The sequence below is a fragment of the Thamnophis sirtalis genome, unplaced genomic scaffold (genome assembly GCF_051295495.1).
Source record: "Thamnophis sirtalis isolate CommonGarterSnake01/CBP01778 unplaced genomic scaffold, rThaSir2_p1.2 scaffold_2, whole genome shotgun sequence".
Taxonomy (NCBI): domain Eukaryota; kingdom Metazoa; phylum Chordata; class Lepidosauria; order Squamata; family Natricidae; genus Thamnophis; species Thamnophis sirtalis.
Window position 1 is genome coordinate 154,950,675 of NW_028261382.1, and position 19,959 is coordinate 154,970,633.

Here is a 19,959-nt window from a genome sequence, read left to right on the forward strand (position 1 = left end):
TTCCATCAAAAGTTTCATTATTCAAAGAAGAGACAAGCGGTGGAAAAGATGTACAATCATGACTAGTGGATAAAGGAAAGCAAAAAGGGAGACAAGGCACATAGAATGGCAGAATGAACAAAAAACAGAAACGTTGTTATGCCAATTAACTAAATAGTCAGAGCACTTCAAAGCTCAATATTCCACATTCTGTGAGGGAAACCCACTATTAGAAAATCATGAAACCAGCTAACTGAGCCATTTTTTTTTATTTTCTCCTTTTCTCTCAAAAGCATGAGAACATCATAAATGTAACTGACTGTTGCAGAAAATGAGTGAAATATTTTTCAATGTATGAGAAGTTCAGCATTCCCATTTTACAACAGGGCAGCTGTTAGACAAAATTTAATTACTAAGTGATTTAAAATGGCCATTTCATTTGCCTTTGGATGTACTATTTGAAGCATGTGTGTCCACATATGTGCTAGTGCAAGTACAAAGCTTTTGTCCATGTTTGTCTCTACTTGTACACAGAAAGGTGCAGATGCTGGAATATAACACACATCCAAATACAGCTGAATATAAATTTAGTGATTCCTCCTTTACATGTTATTAAGCACTGAGATTAACTGGATTTACAGATGAATTCATGGATACGCTCAGAATGTCAGTACAAATGGAATATTAAATAAATAACATAATCCCAGTGATATTTTGAAGTATATTGAATGCTTCCACAATTGCTTGCCATTAGTAATGCTATTTTTATAGTACTATTAAAGAAATACTTACAGTATCCTTATTAAATGCTCTGAGGAGGTCTTTATATTGTCTATTTGTCATATTTTGTAGTTGACTTTGCTGGGCACTCATTGTAAAAATAGGCTGGAAAATAACATAAAAGTTGCTGTAGACACTATGGATACCTTTCAGTAAATATACATCAATGCTTTCTTTTGCTGAAATGTAAGTCTATAATAAATGTTAGCATAGGAAAGAAAATAACACATGACATTTTAACAGGTTGTACCTGGTAACCTCCTAAAGTTATTGTGATGGATACATCAAGAGGCCTATTTGTGACACCTGCAACAGATTTAATTAGAGACATGAAGAGCAGCGGGAACCACACTATGCATATCAGCAAGACAATAATCATGCCACCCATTCCATACTTCACAACTTTCTTTTTCTTCTGGCCCCTTGGTTGGGGATATCGCTGCAAAAAGAGATAAAAAAGCAAATAAGCAAATAAATGCATACGTATTTTTCTTTCCTTTCAAAAGAGATAAAACCCATTAATTTTTTAAACTACATCTTCCATGTATTTGGACTTTAATCTGTATTCATATGTGATGTTCTTATTATATTAGGACATCATGGTTTCTTGTCAAACCACACTAAATAATTAGAATTATCCAAATGACTATAACTAAGACATGGCGGGCAAATAGTCCAGCATCTTGTAAAGGAGCAGTGAATTCAATAGTAAATGGCATTGTCTAAAACCACATGGTCTAATTTTTCCCCCCAATGAAACTTTAGAATAGCAAGTAGACATTGACAATGAAATCTGTATTCCCAGGTAGGCTGTAACTGATATCACATGCTAGAAATAGTAATGTATATTTCTTAATTCTCCATGCAAGATCTGCCACAACAGCAACACTGCAATTCAAGCAGCTCTTAGTGTCTGGGGTCAGCTAACAAAGAGAGCTCAGACTCATAAAGCTTATTTTGCAAAATGCTGTTTTGTAGAAACTGCCAGAGGAGTCCTATATCAGAATTCTTATAAAGGTTTTGTAATTCAGGGGCGCAACATATACATAACCTCTGAAATTTGATTGTATATGCGGTCTATCATCATCGTTAGCAGGGTTTGGAAGTGGATGAAAAAGCTTGTTTGAAATTTTGGAAAAGTAAATTAAACAAAGTATGAAAAATAATACTTTTTTCATATTATGGTGCTTAGAAAACTGTGAATTTAGAATAAATAGTTTGTCTAAACAACATTCCAATGAAAAGCATTATTTCATAGTAGCTATAGATTTCAGATCCATAGGAATGATTGTAGGAACTGAAAGATCTAATTCTTATTTTTCCTTCAAATAACTGATTGTAATTTTATTAATGGACAGTCACTGAGGAAAATTAAACTTCTGCACTTCAAGGTGCACTTTTAATGTATCTAACCTGTAGCACATAGCCTAGCAGCCTGGATGTCATCCTAACCCACACTTCTGCACTATATACTTCTTTCCTAATGGAAAAAAAATAAAATTGTTCATTTAAAAACCCCAACAGATTCTAAGTGTTACATAAAAGCCCTAGTAGTTTTAGCTCTGATCTTTATCCTGGTCTTCCATGGGAATGTCTCACTGACAAAGGTTCTAAAACACTTTTACTTGGTACCACAGTGGTGTATCCAGAAATTATTTCTGATAAAGTTATGAAGTTATATTGAATAGGCTTAATTTCAGTTATAAGCTCCTTTCTCATGGACTAAATAAAGCTGAAGTTTTCCTTGGACAATTACATATTTATTACATATTGATTGCACATAATAAATATTTTTGTATTCTATCAATTCTGCATTTTTAGAATTATTTTTTTCTATGCTCTTGAACCTGCATGTAGGAATATAGAAATACATTGAAACCAGTGACGTGCAGTCAGGGCCTCACCACAATCATCATGAAAAGAAAAAGAAATTAAAAGGAAAAAGGCTGAGGTAGTTGCTGCCAGAGTCACAGTGGATGACTCTGCTTAGTGCTTCACTGTTTAAAAAAGCCTCTTAAAAAAGTGCCCTCTGCAGGAGGAGGCGAACCACGTGCCTCATTTAGTCTATCTTTATGATCACTTGAGCAGAGTTAAGCAAGGATTAAAAGGCGAAAAATTAGATGAGTAGATGAGGCACATGGTTCTCTCGCCTCCTGTAGAGGGCACTTTTTTTAGAGGCTTTTTTAAAAACAGTTAAGCAGAGTCATCCATTAGAGGCTCTGGCATCAGCTAATCCAGCCTGACCAGCAGCTCTTGCCTTTTTCTTTTTACATTTTTTACATTTTCATCATGGCAGACAAGAAGAGAGTTGAAATCCCCTGTGAAACAGCTGGAAAAGGTATGTGGGTTGGAGGGAGGAGGAGGAATTCAAAATTATTATAATTTGTAAGTAATTGTAATTTGTATTATTATAAGTAATGTGTGTGTGTGTGTGTGTGTGTGTGTGTGTGTGTGTGTTTTACCCACCTCTGCTGGCGTGCGGGCTGGCACTTTATTTTTATTTTTTAAAGCCATGCCGCTGCGCCGGCCATAGAGTGGGACACATCCCCTCTATGGCTGGTGTGGCACCGGGACCTTAAAGCCATGCCGCCACATTCACCATAGAGTGGGACGAGTCCCACTCCATGGCGGAAAGCCGCACTGGGGCTTTGGCGCGGCTTTCCGAAAGCCGCGCCGAAGCCTTGGTGCTGGCAGATATAGGGCGGCAGACATAGGGCGGCTTTTGCCCGCTTGTCTCACCAGCCATAAATCTCACTGCACATCACTGACTGAAACAGAACACACAGAAACAAGTGCCTGTGAATGGAGGTTAAAAATGAGATTAATATTGCAATCCCATCAATTCTAGGAAGTTTGAAACATTATTAATCTAATACGGATAGATGAGAAATATGATCACATTTCTCTTAGACACTGTACATGGTGAACTTTTTCCTGATTATAAGATTGCAAAGAAAAAATAAATCCTTAAATAAATTTCTTACTTTTTCTGATTCTCGCCAGCACTTTAAAATGAATATATGAGCATAAATATCTTCAACACAGATCCAACTGGAAAGACTTAATGTGGTATCTGTCCAAACCCAGTCCATAACTGCCCTCAATTCAGTCAAGAAAGGGACTAGGCGGAACCTATCAAAGGAGAAAAATCAGTTTTAGCTTGGAATAGTCTGTGGTTTTCATTGTATGAATCAAAGGCAGACCACACCTTCCATTTTGTGACTTCCTTGCAGTTCATGCCTTCCATTTTGTGGCTTCCAAAGAACCCCCAGATCATCACTACCACTTTTGGAAGCATTATTTCCCTAATTTACTGCAATAAAAACATAATCCTCCCCAAAAAAAGGAGATAGATTTATTTAAATGTTTAGGACTGATTTATGTAGACATAGGATGACCTACAATTTAGTTCTAACACCATTCATGTACCAGGACCAAGACTAGCTAAAATGTTCCATTTGTCTATGAGAATGTTCTAAAATCTTCTGTACAAGAAGAGTATGATGCCCCTATTTTCTCTTCCCTCGTATAAGAAATGAGAAGATTTTGTTCAAAAAAGTGTTTCCTTTTTACTTCTGAGTAGTATATAGACAAGGATTATAATTGGTCCATTTGTGAATTAAATTGATTTCATGATCAAGCATAAATTTAATGGTGTCCATCTAATTCATATTATCAAATAATATAGCATTTCCAAATTAAAGAAAACATTAAGGTGGCATGATAATATGACTTTGTTACGAGTCAATCTTGGAGAATAGTAAGAAAGTGTAAATAAAAAAATGGAACTGTAAAGAAAAAAAAGACATATTATACCAGACTCAGAGGCTTACCCTTGAAATAAAAACAGATTTACGTAATTATAACTTTTTGTGAGGAAATTGCCAAGTACACGGGTTGGATAGCCACAACGTATCTGATATGCCGATAATCCAAAATAAACACATTTCACAAAATACCAAAGCTGGGCGACTATGTTTTGACTAAATTTCCTGTAACACAAAACAGACATCAAGAAAACAAATGCATTTTTATATGCCTTCATAGAATGTGTTTGATATTATTTAAATGTGGTAAATCTAAACTCATTTCTTTTCACATCGCTTGCCTTTTTCATTTATTCAAAACAATCCTTCATAAGAGATGAATTTTATCATTATGCAGATGAACAGGATACTTTTTAAAAAGTAATAAATAGTGAAAGTAGCAAATAAAATCATTTAAATACAATGCGTTTACCTGTCTGTCACAATGGGCAAGATAAAGAACATCCAAAAGTGTATGCCGAAGACAAGGATAACCTGAAAGATTACTTTCCCCATGACTGTCTTTCTCAGATACAGTGCCCGATCTACTACCATGGTTCCAAACTGAATTAGTACCATCACTAAGAAAGCCTCTGGGACTTGGTCTTCTGATAATGAAGAAGTAATATCTGCTGCAGCAGAATGTTTCTGCGAAGAAAATAGAAAGAAAACAGAGGAAGCAAAATTATTATAAAAGTAATAGTTATAAAAATAACTATATTTACTCAAGCACATCAATTCTTATGAACATACCCCAAAAGCCCAGAATCCAAAGACAATGATAATGAAGTCCACAGTATCAGCTAGGAACATCAGCACATAAACATCTGTCACAGCACTGTATTCCGGATGGATAAGATTGTAGAAAAACTGTCTGATGGGCAGATATATTTGAAGTGTCCTGAAATAATACAAAAGTCACTGTCATTGTTACAAAGTAATTTTGTGGGAAAATACACATGCTTAGAATTTCATTAGTTGCTCCACAGATACTATATGCAACGCAATATGGAGGCCTTGATTGTCTTCACTCTTGGTCTATTCCTGTCTCCAAGGGTAGAGGCAACTATATAACAGAATTCATTTTAATAAAAACATGCAAAGGTGGGCTTAAATATTTTTCTCTTGATCTGATCCTAATCAATGTACAGATAATCCTCACCTATCAACCATTCATTTAGCAACCGTTCAAAGTTTACAATCATTTACAACCTTCGGTGTCACATGATTGCCCTTACAGTCAGTAAGTGTTGACTTGGGTCTGACTTGTGGTTTTTATCACCTTGCAAAGCAGAGATTGGAGAGGAAGGGATTACAAGAAAGTAAGCAGTCAAATAATGGGGAATTTACCAGGCTGTTTGTATAGTGTGCTGGTGGTTGCTGGAGTCAGCACATTATTTTAATGTATATTCCCCATTGTGTTCCTGCTTACTCTCTTGTAATCTTTTCTCCAATTAATGTAAATGCAAACATTATTTCTCATTTTGTTAATTATACCTGTGCAGGAGGGGGAATTCCAAAAGATAGAGGAGTTGTAGGAAGCAAACAAAAGCAAAAAAGTATGAAATTGATTCGTTTCAAGCCAGAAAGCACAGTTGTAGTGGCATGATTTCCCACTAAGCGACTGTTTCACTTAGCAATGGAATTGCCAATCCCAATTGTAGTCACTAAATAATAACTGCCTATAATTGATTCCTCCAAGGAAAAAGTAGGACTCCATTTACAATGTTTCGGATTAAAATTTCCATGGGAGTTGTATCTCCAGATATGTAAATTATCAAAGTAACAGATTAGCTTCCTTTGTTTTAGGATATTTCATTTCTTCCAGCACATATAATTTAAAGCAAGCAAAGAACTTCAAGTCTTGATATGAAAGAGGAACATTAGAAACTTGATACCCCTATAGATGCCTGATATGTTCTTCATATATACAGAAAATGATTTATTAATGTTGTTAGAAACAAGATAACCTTAAAATAATAGTTTGATGGTGGACTGTTTGTATTTACTGCTGGAAGGAAAGAAGGGAGGGAGGAAAGAAGAAAGGAAATAAGGTAATTTAAGTCTAAGTGATTTAGTATTGGAATGTATCCCTAATACACCGGATGGAAAAAAATCTGTTTCCCATTTTCCTGAAAACTTTTCTTGCTATATGGCAATCAAGCATATAGGTCTGCCTTAGCAATCAATGATGGGCTGGAGTTCATTAGTGTCATAAAATGGATACAGATTTCCTTCTGGCCCCTTCCTCAATCCTAGAACATTTTGAACATGTTCTGGATTCAGCATTTATTTCAATAAATCTAATATGTGTAATTACTCACTTTTTAATTGTAAATGCCTTTGCGATGATAAATTGTTCTCTCAGTTTTTCCATCAGAAGCTCTTTTTTTGACTTTCTTTTTATGCTTGACACACTGCTTCCTTTTTGACTACTGTTGCGTGTGCTGGTACTTCCTGAAAATACAAGTGGAGAAAGAATTATTGCATTTCTAAGGGAAAGCTCAAAAGAAAACGGAAAAAAAAAATCTGGGTCTGCATATCCTTTTTCTTTTTCCACACTTGGAAAAAATAGATTGCTTTAAACTACAATTAATAAGAAAAAGCAAGAATCAAAATGTGAAACAAAAGATGAATTCCCTTTTATCAAACAAAGCAAACAGAAAATCTCTCTCAGGTTATGATTACTCCTGTGCTTGGGGTCATTTTAAGTTGTAGTGAAGACAAAAAAGGCAAAAACATGCTGATGCATTCTTCTGCCTTGAAAATCCACCTTTCATTCACATTATTCAGCAACTAGGGAACGGAAAACTTTTAATTCTATAATGAACCGAGGTTAGAATGCAGTATAGCAGGCTAACTCTGCCCTTAGTTTGGAATTTGAGCTGGATGGGGCTCAAGGTCGATTCAGCTATTCAAGGTCAGTAAAATGAGGACCCAGATTGTTGGGGGCAAGATGCTGACTGCCCAGAGAATGCTGTAAAGCTCTATGGAGCAATATATAAGTCTAAGTGCTATTGCTATTGCTATTAGATGTGACTTGATTGGATAATGAAATGCTGGCAAATAACAACCAAGCTCAGAGAGTACCAGGGCTTCACATTGTAGTTCTAAAGTTATTTCATATTATTTCATTATTGCTATTGCCTTTTTTTAGATAACTCAAGGGGAAAAATATACCTAATATTCTCCTCTTGTTACATCCCAACAAAAACCCTGTGAGGCAGGTTAGTCTGAGAGACCTACCCAAAGTCACGGACAGGTTTTCCACGCCTGAAAGGGGACTAGAATTCAGTCATCTGGATTCTGGTGTGGTGCTTTAATTACTATACCAAACTGGCTCTCTTCTATACATTTAGATTAATATATAAATCTTAAACTGTAAATTTATATACATAATTTTATAGCATAGTGTTCTTTAAAAATATTGTCAAGGAGATAAAACTTATTTTAAGGTAGGGAGTTCTGCATTAACTTTAAAATTCCTAGATTACCTTTAAGATATAACTCAGGTATCTTATGAATTTTAAAACACAACAAATACCTTAAAAATAAAAATGCCACATCATAAATTAAAGGTACTTAAATATATTCTTAACAAGACATTTTTGCCTTCTAACATTCCAATATTTTAATATTTTCCTAAAATAATGTCAGGTTTGTAGGGAGGAAATAGTTCTTCAAAGAAAATAATAGGTCAACATATTATAATAACTATCTAAGCTTAGCTTTCTTTAATATAAGTGTCATTGTTGCTTATGATTTAATGGTTATTCTTTGCTACTTTCTTTCTTGAAAGAAAAGCTTAGGCAACTACAAAACAGGCCAGTTTAGAATCCCGATGCCACCTGTCATACCTCGCTTTGAACGGTGAGAGGAGAAACTGGATCTCTGTGATAAATGTGAGCCACTGCTTGAACTTTTCCTGCGGATGGCGGTTTGCTGTTCTGGGAAATGGACATGTATGGATTCAACAGATGCTGCCAAATTGACTGACGTCAAAGAGTCAGCGGAATCTCTTCTATATGATTCAGCCAACTCATCATCTGAGTCATCTTTATTACTCCCATTGTCTCCTCCATCTTCCTCATCCCATAATCCATGACACTAAAAAGAACAACATTAAGGTATCTTCAGAATTAATGGCATTATTTGTTATAGTTAGATATTGAGTGTTTTGGATATTGTTTCACTTCATATAAAGGTTTGGCCTTAGTCTTGTCATCTAATCTCTGATAACATTATTACAAAAGAATTTCATTTTAATAACTTCTGTGCTATTTTTATTTTCAGAAATGCTGTTTAATTTTCCTGGATTTGAAAGTATATGGGATGATTATAGTTGAAATGGTGTGCTGTGACCTTTAGGGAAGAGTTAGACAACTAATAGGTGACTGAAGTTTGACTTTCCCTGGCCTCAAGGATCTGTTGTCCTCACACATTCCGCACACTCATTCATATACATACCATATGCACAAAAAGACACATTTGCAAATATTTTTCTCAGCTGAGGGACACATTCTTCTTGCCCAACCTGCTTTTTACAACACTGGGAGAGTGTAAAATGCTTATCTTCAGAGATTTCTTTAGTAATTGAGAAAGGCAAAGGACTTTATGAAAATTAGAGAATATAAACCCTTTCCACAGATTCAACACTGAGATTGAGAGATTGAGAAATAAATTGAGCATGAAACTTCTGAGTAATTCAAGAACCCTTGCATAGAGCTGCTTTCCAATAAAAGAAAGTAGGGACCTTCATGCATTTTTGAATCAAGCATGAAGTTAATTTTTCTTTTTTGGTATAGTGGAGCACTATTTTATTAAAAACAGAAAGAATGGAAGTCAGGTATGCTGGAAGGTATACATGCTGACAGTTTTACTATTTTGTCTCCAAAACAAAATAACAAATAAAAATATACCTTTAAAATGGACCGATGGAAAAACAAAGCAAGTAGTTGAACAAGGTCGTAGTGCACATAACCCTCTTTCTTCTCAATGCCAATAATATTAGGAGCAAAATAAGGTCTATCTTTTTTTAGTTCTAAGTGTTTATTCCAAGGGAAGAATCCAAACTGGAAAAAATACTTTATCACTATTGTAACCTATTGGGGGAGGGGAGAGAGAGAAAATTAATCATTTTCATATTAAACAGAAAAATTAACAAAATCTAGTTTTTTTTAACAAAACTGTTATGCTTGAGGACAATAAAGAATGGGAATCAAGATCTAAGTTAGATGTATAACACTTAAGGAAATCCAATATGCTTCCACAAAATTCATAAGGAAAACTTGATTTCCTGCTTCAGTATTACTAGGCAATCCCTTGCCTTGTTTTTTCATTGTTGCTGACACCACTAGATTTCTTAACAGATTTCTCAAAACAGACTGACAATATTATTGTTCTCTAGCCCTTATCAAAATCAGTCTAACATGTGGAACAAGATTTCACATGCAGTGGTGGATTCTCTTTGCTAGCGGTTTCAAAGAGAGAATGGATCGACACCTATTGGAGGCATTCCACCTGTGGATCTCATAGTGAGTGGTTATGGGTGTGACTGATGATCTCTATAATGTAAAGTGAAATTTGCATTGTCCATCTGCACTTCCAGTTTTAAAACTGTTTTTGGTTCAGTTGTGAACCAAAGAAGTTCCCAACATTCTGAAGCACTGCTGTAAAACAAAATAATAAAAAATAAAAGAGGACCCAACATGTGCCTTTACAGGATTAGGAATTTCAGATAAGGGGGGGGGGGGAAGAGAAAGGGGAACATGAAGCTTGGAAAATGGCCTGGCACAACTTTGTACTATTTTTAATGACCCTAGGAAGAAAAGGGATGCTGGACTGAAGACAAAAATATGCATTTGCCATTCCTTTGGTCAGATGCAGAGCTTTGCTAGTATTTTTGTTTATACTGAATCTGTAAGGCTTTTAGTACAGCCTCTCAATTTTTTTAGACTAGGTTTAAAGTCATTGGTGCTGAGAATAATAGAAGCTCTTCCAATGGCAAAGAATGGCAAAGGATTTAGTAGCCTCCCTTAAAAATATTTGTGCCTACATATGTGTGCATGTGCACACATATAGGTACACCCACACATTTTAAAGGGAAATGCTAAAATCTTTGCCATTCTTTGAAAATGCCTTTGTGTGTGTGTCCCTGAAGCAAGGACGATGGACATATTCTGATGGTTGACTTGATATGGGTTCTGGGGAGAGCTTGGGATTGCTCCAGAGAGTTTGGCACACAGCCTGGCTGAAGCCTTATTTGCCTCTTGGAATGAATGCACGGCTTGTGTTTACCCAGCTTCTCTCTCACTTCTTGGTTTAAAGAGGAGTTTAAGTAGATGAAATGAAGGAAGAGATGCCTAGAATGCTGCGAGGACAGGGTGTCAAACTCAAGGCCCGGGGGCCTTTGGCCCATGGAGCACTTAGATCTGGCCACCGGGCCACCCTGGAAATAGCAAAGGACTGGTCCATGGTGCCTCTACCAGAAAAAATGGAGCATGGGTGGGCCGCATTCATTTTTACTGTCAGAGGATTGCAGGAGGCCGTCACATCTGAAAATGGAGCTTGGGACCTCGCTTTCTCTGCCAGAGCACTCGGGCGCCACAGGCACTGACACGAGTGACATTGAGATGGCCACTCCCACCCCAGCCATGCCCACTCTGCCCCGCCCAGGTCAAACACTATCCTGATGCATCCCTCAATGAAATTGAGTTTGACAGCCCTGTGCTAGGGGATAACATGAGGTGAATCCAGTTCAGCATGACTCAGAGCAGCTAAGAAGGGCTATCTCATGACAGTAAGGGTGGCAAAGCATAATTGCTTTTCTGTCCTTAATACACATGCAGACAGTGATCTTGTTTCGAGGATCACAGGCAACTATCCATCTTGAGGAAGTTGGAGCTGGGCACCCATGTGCAAGGCAGCTTTGGTGGTAAATGTGTTCTTCAATAGCAATAGCATTTAGGCTTATATACTGTCCCATAGCACCTTACTCTCTGGGAGGCTTACAGTATAAAGGCACCATTTCCATATTGCCCCCAACAACTCATTTTACCAATCTTGAAAGAATGGACTGCTGAGTCATCCTTCAGCCCCATTAGGATTCAACTTCAGGCTGTGGGAAGAGCTTTCCTGCAACACCACTGCACCACCAGAGGTCAAGGAGGGAATGGTTTCACCAATATATCAGTAAAGGTAAAGGTTCCCCTCACACATATGTGCTAGTAGTTTCTGACTCTAGGGGGCTCATCTCCGTTTCAAAGCCAAAGAGCCAGTGCTGTCCAAAGACGTCTCTGTGGTCATGTGGCTGGCATGACTAAATGCCGAAAGAGCATGGAACACTGTTCCCTTCCCACCAAAGGTGGTTCCTATTTTTCTACTTGCATTTTTACATGCTTTCGAACTGCTAGGTTGGCAGAAGCTGGGACAAGTAACAGGAGCTCACTCAGATATGCAGCGCTAGGGATTTGAACTGCCGAACTGCCAACCTTTCTGATCAACAAGCTCAGCATCTTAGCCACTGAGCCACCACATCCCAGCTCAATATACAGTATATAGAGGTGATAGCCTGCCCCTTTTCAAGCAGCCCTCATTAAACCCACCATTTTGGACAATTTAAAGAAAATTGAGGCAGTCAGGCTACAATTTCAGAGGACCCTTGGAGAAGTGAAATATATATATTCCCATCAGTCAGGTTTTAGGCCTCAGTATGGCACTGCAACAGCACTGATTTAATGTTTTTGCCTTATTTATTGCTTTAATTTTTATTAGTGCCCAGAATTACTTTTAGTGATATTTTATTGACATAAACTTTTAAGTAAAATAATTATCCAGAAGTATATGGGTGCTTGAATGTGATAATTTCAACTGTCCTAGGAATGGCAATCTCGGGCTGCATGATATTCTTAAGAAAAATCTCTGGCTTGCATGAACCGGCTAGGTAACAGCCTGGTGAAAAGCCTTTAATATAATATAAGAAATGTGGGGAAATTAGGCCTAACAACATGAACAGATAGATTGTAGCTCAGGAAACTTACTTATTATGAATTTTTTTGTGCATAAAACAGTTCCTTGTGGTTTAGACACTGTGGTAATTTAGCATTAAGCAATATTATTCAAACTTGAGTACCTCCTTTCTCCCCTCCTCCATCAGGGTTACAAGAAAGACTGCATGTGCTTTCTAGAATAGTTACCCAAAGCATACTTTGCATTACATTTAACCATGAATTATATTAGGTGACACTACTGGTTACTAAAAAAGTTAGAATCCAAAGCCATGAATTGATTGTAATTTAAATACATTACAGCTTGCCCAGGCTTAAATGAAACAATTGAAGTTAGTTTAAACCAGAAAGCAGCGGCTTCCAGTCTCTTTCTAAACCAGAAATGAAGACAAAGTTCTTGTAACATTGAATGGGTTGTTCAACAGCTATTGACTAACGACATACCTCGGTATAGATTATAGCTGTCATCCAAAAACGTTTGCTAGGCCTTGGAACAGATAGCATTGCCCAAAGGAAGATGAGGATAGGAAGCACAAGGGTAATTGTGGAGGCAGAGATCATATGATTAAGAATGATCACAAAATAACACACCATTTCTGAGCGGGCTACAAGTGTATTATATAGCGCATAAATAAGAAGCAAATGTCGAGGTTGACCAGAGTAGAATTTCTCAGATTCATCTAGTTCTTCATCTTGAAACATTCTGTAGGAATAAAATTAGATCCCATAATTTAATAGGATAATTATATATACTGTATTTTTCAGAGTATAAGATGCACCAAGGTTTTGAAGAGGAATTTTTTTTAAAAAAAGTTTTTGCATTCTGCAAACCTCTCGAAAACGGGCTCGGTTTCCCCCCCCAAAAGGCATGAATAGCCTTTAGGAGGCTTGTAGAGTGCTCCTGAGGAGTGGCCCCTCCCCAAAAGGAGCAAAAAACGGCCCATTTTTTGCAAAAATGGGCCCGTTTTTTATCCAAAAAAAAGGCATGGATAGCCTTTAGGAGGCATATAGAGTGCTCCTGAGGGCTGGGGGTAGGGGCAAAATTGAGCAAAAAAACAGTCCGTCTTTTGCTCATTTCTGCCCTCCCCATCCCCCAGGAACTCTCTGAAAGCCTCCTAAAAGCTACGCACGGCCATTTTGGTGAAGGGGGTGGGGTTTTGGGAGGCAAAAAATGCTGTATTCAGTGTATTAGACACACCCAGATTTTCCGCCTCTTTTTTGAGGAAAAAGGTGGATCTTATATTCTGAAAAATATGATAAATATTTTTAATTAGAATATAAAACATAGAATAATAGACTTTGAAGGGAACTTGGAAGTTTTCTAGTCCAATCCCTACTTACGGCAGGAGAATAATCTGTAAGTAATAGAAAAAGCACTTATATTTATAGTGATTTACAATGTCAGCATGCCCCCCAAAATCTGGGTCCTCATTTTACCAATCTTAGAAGGATAGAAAGCTGAGTCAACCTTGAGCTGGTCAAGATCAAATTTCAGGGTGTGGGCAAAGTTAGCTTGCAATTCTGCATTGTAATCACTGCTCCACCACAGCTCTTGTTAAATAATAACAATGCTTCTACATAATAGAGTATTGCTCAAGAGCTATGCAACTAATTTCACAGATCAAGCTATAAACTATACCCCAGCTTGCTTATTTTTAAGCCAAGACAAAAGTTGGTACTACATGAATTAATTACATTTAAGGAAATCCAGTTAAATCAGGGCATTTGAAAAGATAGGTGAATGTCGAATTAATTCAGCTTGTTAAATAAACAGGAAAAATCCCCAACTGCCAAATGTTTTCACCAATTTTCATCACCATTGTAACTAACTTGCATACTTAATCATAGATACCTACTTGTTAAGTAGTAATTCACTTGCAGTCAGTTCATGTGTCAAAGGAGGAAGAATAGAATCTTCTGGTTTTTCAGACTGATTTTCATCTGGGCTCACCATCATTTGGTTTCTGCTAGATGAATCATCTTGGGAACTATCTAAGGGGAAAAGTTCCAAGCTCACAGCTTTGCTATATGATGGAGGGGGTTCAGCAATGCCATCCAAACCAGAATAGGATGGCATATCTGAATCAGAAATATATGCAGCTCCTTCAGAATCCATACAATAATCTTCCATTTCATGTTCCTCTATGGGTTCAGCTTCTGCGTCTTCTCCTTCATGGTCCTCCCCTTCGACCTCTTCAATAGTTTCTGCCGTCCCCTGACGGGAATACAGCAGAGTGACTTGAGTAGCCTCACTGTCAAGAATAAGGAAGAATATCTTTGTCAATATCTCACTTTACAAATAATGTTTATTCCCCTTTTAAAAAAATTAAAATTGAGTTGTTGATTCTACATTGGATTTCACTATTATCTCAGTGTGGACTTGACAAGTTCAGCTTTGGAAATATTCACATTCCCCAAATGTTTTCATGTTGAAAAAGTTTTGATTTGTTTCGGCATTTTAGAAGTTATTATGATTTTGTTCATTAATTAATAACTACCATTGGGATTGTATAATTATGTTGTATACTATGAAATGTTTTATTTTAATGTACTTTAAGGTATTTTTTTCTAATTTATTGTTACATATTACCTGCGTCTGAAGAACAAGTTCATGATATATATTTTATAATGCATAAATGAATTGGGATCATACAATGAAGGATCTACAGTATCTTCTCTGCTTTAAAAAGACCCTTTATGTCTTGAGCACTGTTTTTGTGAGCAATAATGTTAATTGAAGAGAATCAGAATCATAAATCAGCATCTGAATGCAGCATTCCAAGCTCTCAGTTTAACTAAAAAGTAAAATTATAAACAGGCATATAATTGAGAAAGCAAAAAATATAAGGCTTAAAGGGAAGGTATGAAAATGACATATACGACATATTACTATCAGTCAAAACAAGACAGAATTGCTTCCAATGAGTATGCCAATAGTTTTACTTTTAAAAACACAAACATCATTTTATATTGACAAAATATATCAGTGGTTGGGATAATTGAGTGAAAAGCATGCAAGGATTAAGCACCTTGATACTATACTGCCACTGTCAGCAGATGAGGAGGACATATCCATGCTGTATGTTTTACGAAGCCTAGGTCGTGCACGTTCACTTGTTTTAGGAATAGGGTCTGGACCATCTAAATCATCAAGGGTAGATTGCCTGGACAACAACAGTGTAGTTGCTTCCGTACAGCAGCTATCAGTGCAAACAATTACAAAGACAATGTTATATACCAATGGCATCCTGATGTGGCTCAATAGTGAACGTGCAGATTGGCCAAGCAAAATACCAATGGAGACATAGACAAGAAAGGATTTAATGGAAGATAACAAGCTTTTTGGTGCCAAAGTAGACTATTCTTATTCGGATAACCACACAAGATCAGTAATAACAAAATGTGAAGCCAGGAGAAATTAGGATGTACACTTATTTATGGTGTAAGACTAATGGAATCCATGCATTGCATTCTAGTAAGATTGATAAAATGCATCATTTTTAGCTTTTTTTAGTCTATCAGTAAAATTTGATCAGTAGCTAAAAATGTTGCAGTTGAGATACTTATAGGTACATTAAGCAGGCACTACAAATCGATATTTTAAAAAGATATAGCCAAATATATTAAAATTTTTGTAAATAGTCTATACTAAAACTAAAAGGGTGCTGTATTATGTTAGGTTCCAATTATTGATGTTTTTAAAAAATACAATTGTCTTTATCCCAGTGTAGCTACAACCATTTCGGGAGGTTTTAATTTTGTTTTTCTCCAACTTAGAAATGAACATACCTGAGAACAATGAAACAAACCAGATATAAATAATGTGTAAGCAGCAGGTTTTTAAAAAATAGATAGTAGATATTCATTTTTCATGATACTAATTGAGAGTTTTTGAAGAAATTTTTTTCTCTTTAAAATGAATTAAGAAAATTTTGCACAAAATCTGATCATAGGACCCTGGGGTCATATGAACGTGTTTTGTACACCTGCTCCAGCCTTAAAAAATGGAGGTTTTATGCACAGAATAACAAACACAGAAGTTCCTTCAAATGAAAAATACTCATAGGGTCAGAGTCAGTTTTCAAATGGAACAAATCTCTGCAGCAATAATATTTTGTAAAAATATGCAAAAAAAATGTTATGGGAATATGATATGATATAATATGGGAATCAGTTTTACTATAGATCGCGGTGTTTAGGGATCTGCTATTTGAGAATAATTTGTGGAGTCTTGTGTTCTTTTAATATACAAGGATATTGTATATTAAAAGTGTGAACTTTTTGGTACTACATTTATTGAAAGTCACACCAAAAATACTTCATTAGATAGAAACATGCTGCTTTCATATACTCTTAACACAAGAAATTTGAAGAATAAATCATATGTTGGCTATCATCTTTTAAATAGGATAGTACAATATTCTATGCTACTTTAGCATCAACTACAAGGTAAGTTCATTACTAGATGTTTAAAAATTTATAAAATTCATCCTGTATGTACTTAGAATGATTGTGCTCATTGTAAGAGAATACCTGGATTCACTGTCACGAGAAGCTGCTGATTCTAAACTTGCAGTCCTCTCAGCCTGTCCAGGCTCATAAATTTCATCCAATCCTGATTCCCTAGAAAGTTTCATTATATGGTTCTGGTAATACATATGGATACTCTCTCGAGTTGGAACATTTCCCTGAGAAGGAAAATGCAAAATTTAGGAAATTAAGCAGGCTAATATTTAGGAGACAAATCAGGGCAGTAGAAAAAAGACTTTATTCTCCTTGGTTTGTCAATTGTTTTGTAAGAACTTTTTTTAAAGAGAAAGAAATAAGCCCAAAGTTAAGAGTTGTAAAGTCAGTTAAAAATCCACCAATCTCATGATTATGAGATTCTCATGAGTGATATAATATTGTTTTCTTTCTATGTCGCTCCTAAGACTTTCTTCCGTACTCTATGACAGCACAAAAAGCACAAAACAAAAACTATTCATTTTAGCATGTCAGAAAAGAAGAGAATACAATGCAGCTACTATTTATAAGATTCTAACCGCCCTCTAACAGGTAAATTAAATTAAATCTGAGATCACATATCTGTTTTTCACTATCATGAAAAATAAATGAACATGTTGTAGTACCTTTTTTATTTCTCTAGTCAGCATGCATCTTTCAATTCTTAATACTGTGGAGATATCAATGTGCTCTCTTGAAATTGAATTTAGCCAAGCTGTAAAACTGTCTATTGTTGCCAGAAAAAGAACCCAGGTAAACTTCAAAATGTTATATATTCTTTTAAAAATATTATCTGGGAAAGAAACAAGAAAATATGCTTTACAAAATGATAATCAAAACAGTAAACAGTTGCAAATGTTATAACAAATCAGGTCCAAGAACCATTATCTGAGGGTAAGTTTCAACAAACTCTGGAAAACATACTTTTCATTTGATGTGCTCAGGTTGACACTGTTTTCTATGGAATTTCTATCTCCAAGAGTTAGTGATTAGCAAAACTTCAGAATTAGACTTATTTCATTTTAATATCTATTGGTATAATTGTTAGATGATGCTGGGAACTTTGCTCTGCTTCTACGAAAATGTTTATTGCCAGATGTTTCTTAAATTTTGCATTGGGCTTTAAAATCATTTTGTAGACAATAAACATATTCTACCCTATGTACTACTTGCACTCTTAGCAGTATTTTTTCTGTTAAAAAAGTAGTGACTGGTATGAAAAAGGATTATGACTGCAATATCTTTTAGCTGAAAATGATTTCTGAACAAGTCAGACTCAGACTAATATATGGAAGTTAGCTTGAATTATATAACATTTAGAATTTTAAGTGACTTTGAAGTCACTTAAATATCAGTAAATTCTGCAGTATATATATACAATATTGTATCTTTATTTTAGAGATAATTACCATCAGCTGCTATTATTTAAAATGAAAACTTAGCTTGCTTCTTTGCTTACCAGGGCCATCAGATTTACTTTTCACAGGTTCATCTCTTTCTGCACCCTCCATATCTATTTCAACTGACAAATCAAAATGAAAGAAGTGAGCAAAATTAGACTTATTGACTTCAACTGCCTTTTAATTTTTTAATTGAACACATAATTAAATATATTTATTGAACATAATATGAAGCTTCTTTAATGATGCCCCACTGCTGAATTAATACTTTGCACTAATTGCGTGACTAATACTACCTTTTTTTACAAACCAAAACTAACATTTTAATTGTCCCAAAGGTTCTTTTTCAAGAGGCAATTGGACTTTCTTGTTTTTCTTTGAAGATGTTTCGCTTCTCTTGGAGGAAGCTTGTTCAGCTCTGAATGGATGGTGAGGAAGGGCAGCTGGTCATTTGCATTCTTTTTGGAGAGTCCTTGAGGCCACTTGGAGGTTTATCTGTGTCCGTTTATAATCCATTCATATCAGTGACGTGCGGTGACCTTCATGGCCAGTGAGGCAAGCGCTAAAGCCCCGCCGAAGCCCCGCTGCAGCGTCTGGGCTGCCTTTAAAGGCTTTAAAGCGGTGGCAGGGCCCTGCCAGCAGGGCTTTAAAGTCCTGCACCGCATCCGCCATAAAGCGGGTCCCGGTCCTGCTCTATGGTGGATGCGGCGCCGAGACTTTAAAGTCCTGCCCCCGGGGCCCTCTCCTGGCCAGGCTCTTCCCTCTCGCTCTTCATCTTGATGATGTCACTGCAGCTGCCGGGTGCAGATGGACAGAGGTAACCAGAGCAGCGCCGAAGCGGTCTGGGTGGGCGAAACAGCGAGTGAACGGGCAATGGGGGATCAGGCAGCCTGATCCCCGCTCGCTTGCTCACTGGGAGGCGCAGAGAAGAGCGCGAAGTCCAGCGAATGCAGGAATGCAAAAATGAATGCCAGGGGAGCGAAGGAAACCACCTGGGTCTCCACTCCCTGCCTCACCTGTCTGGAGCCGCCAAAAGCTTTAGATTCTGGTGGCGGTGCTGGTTTCCCGCCACTTTGGCATCCCTGAAAGGCGACTCCGCATTCTCACTTTCCTTCACCCCTCCTCTCTTCAAAAGCCCCCCCCTTGCAGCAGCTATATTCATGGCCGGCCCGGAAGGCATGCCGACACTTTAAAGTGCATGCCGCCTCAGTCCGCCATAGAGCGAAACATGTCCTGATTTGTGGCCGGGAGGCACGCTGGCACTTTAAAGTGCATGCCGCTGCCCTGGCCATACAGCAGGGCAGCAGCATGCACTTTAAAGTGCCAGCGTGCCTCCCGGCCACAAACCAGGACATGCTTCGCTGTATGGCGGGCCGAGGCAGCATGCACTTTAAAGTGCTGGCATGCCTTCCGGGGCGGCCATTCAGCGGGACATGCTGAATGGCTGGCCTGGAAGGTATGCCTGCACTTTAAAGTGCATGCCGC

General features: G+C 37.1%; 1 protein-coding gene across 1 annotated transcript in view; it reads right to left on the bottom strand.

Annotated features, from left to right (window-relative positions):
* The window catches only part of PIEZO2 (piezo type mechanosensitive ion channel component 2), a 217,105-nt gene that overhangs the window by 12,620 nt on the left and 184,526 nt on the right, over nt 1-19,959 (bottom strand). Inside the window, exons 35-49 of the mRNA XM_087707301.1 lie at nt 18,534-18,596; nt 17,701-17,867; nt 17,105-17,259; nt 15,601-15,771; nt 14,428-14,823; nt 13,016-13,274; nt 9,485-9,667; nt 8,423-8,672; nt 6,890-7,022; nt 5,319-5,466; nt 4,999-5,213; nt 4,593-4,751; nt 3,744-3,891; nt 1,010-1,198; nt 772-864 (exon numbers count right to left, since the gene is read on the bottom strand). Of these exons, the coding sequence (XP_087563427.1) occupies nt 772-864; nt 1,010-1,198; nt 3,744-3,891; nt 4,593-4,751; nt 4,999-5,213; nt 5,319-5,466; nt 6,890-7,022; nt 8,423-8,672; nt 9,485-9,667; nt 13,016-13,274; nt 14,428-14,823; nt 15,601-15,771; nt 17,105-17,259; nt 17,701-17,867; nt 18,534-18,596 (2,729 nt within the window). The remainder of the gene's footprint in view (nt 1-771; nt 865-1,009; nt 1,199-3,743; nt 3,892-4,592; nt 4,752-4,998; nt 5,214-5,318; nt 5,467-6,889; nt 7,023-8,422; nt 8,673-9,484; nt 9,668-13,015; nt 13,275-14,427; nt 14,824-15,600; nt 15,772-17,104; nt 17,260-17,700; nt 17,868-18,533; nt 18,597-19,959) is intronic.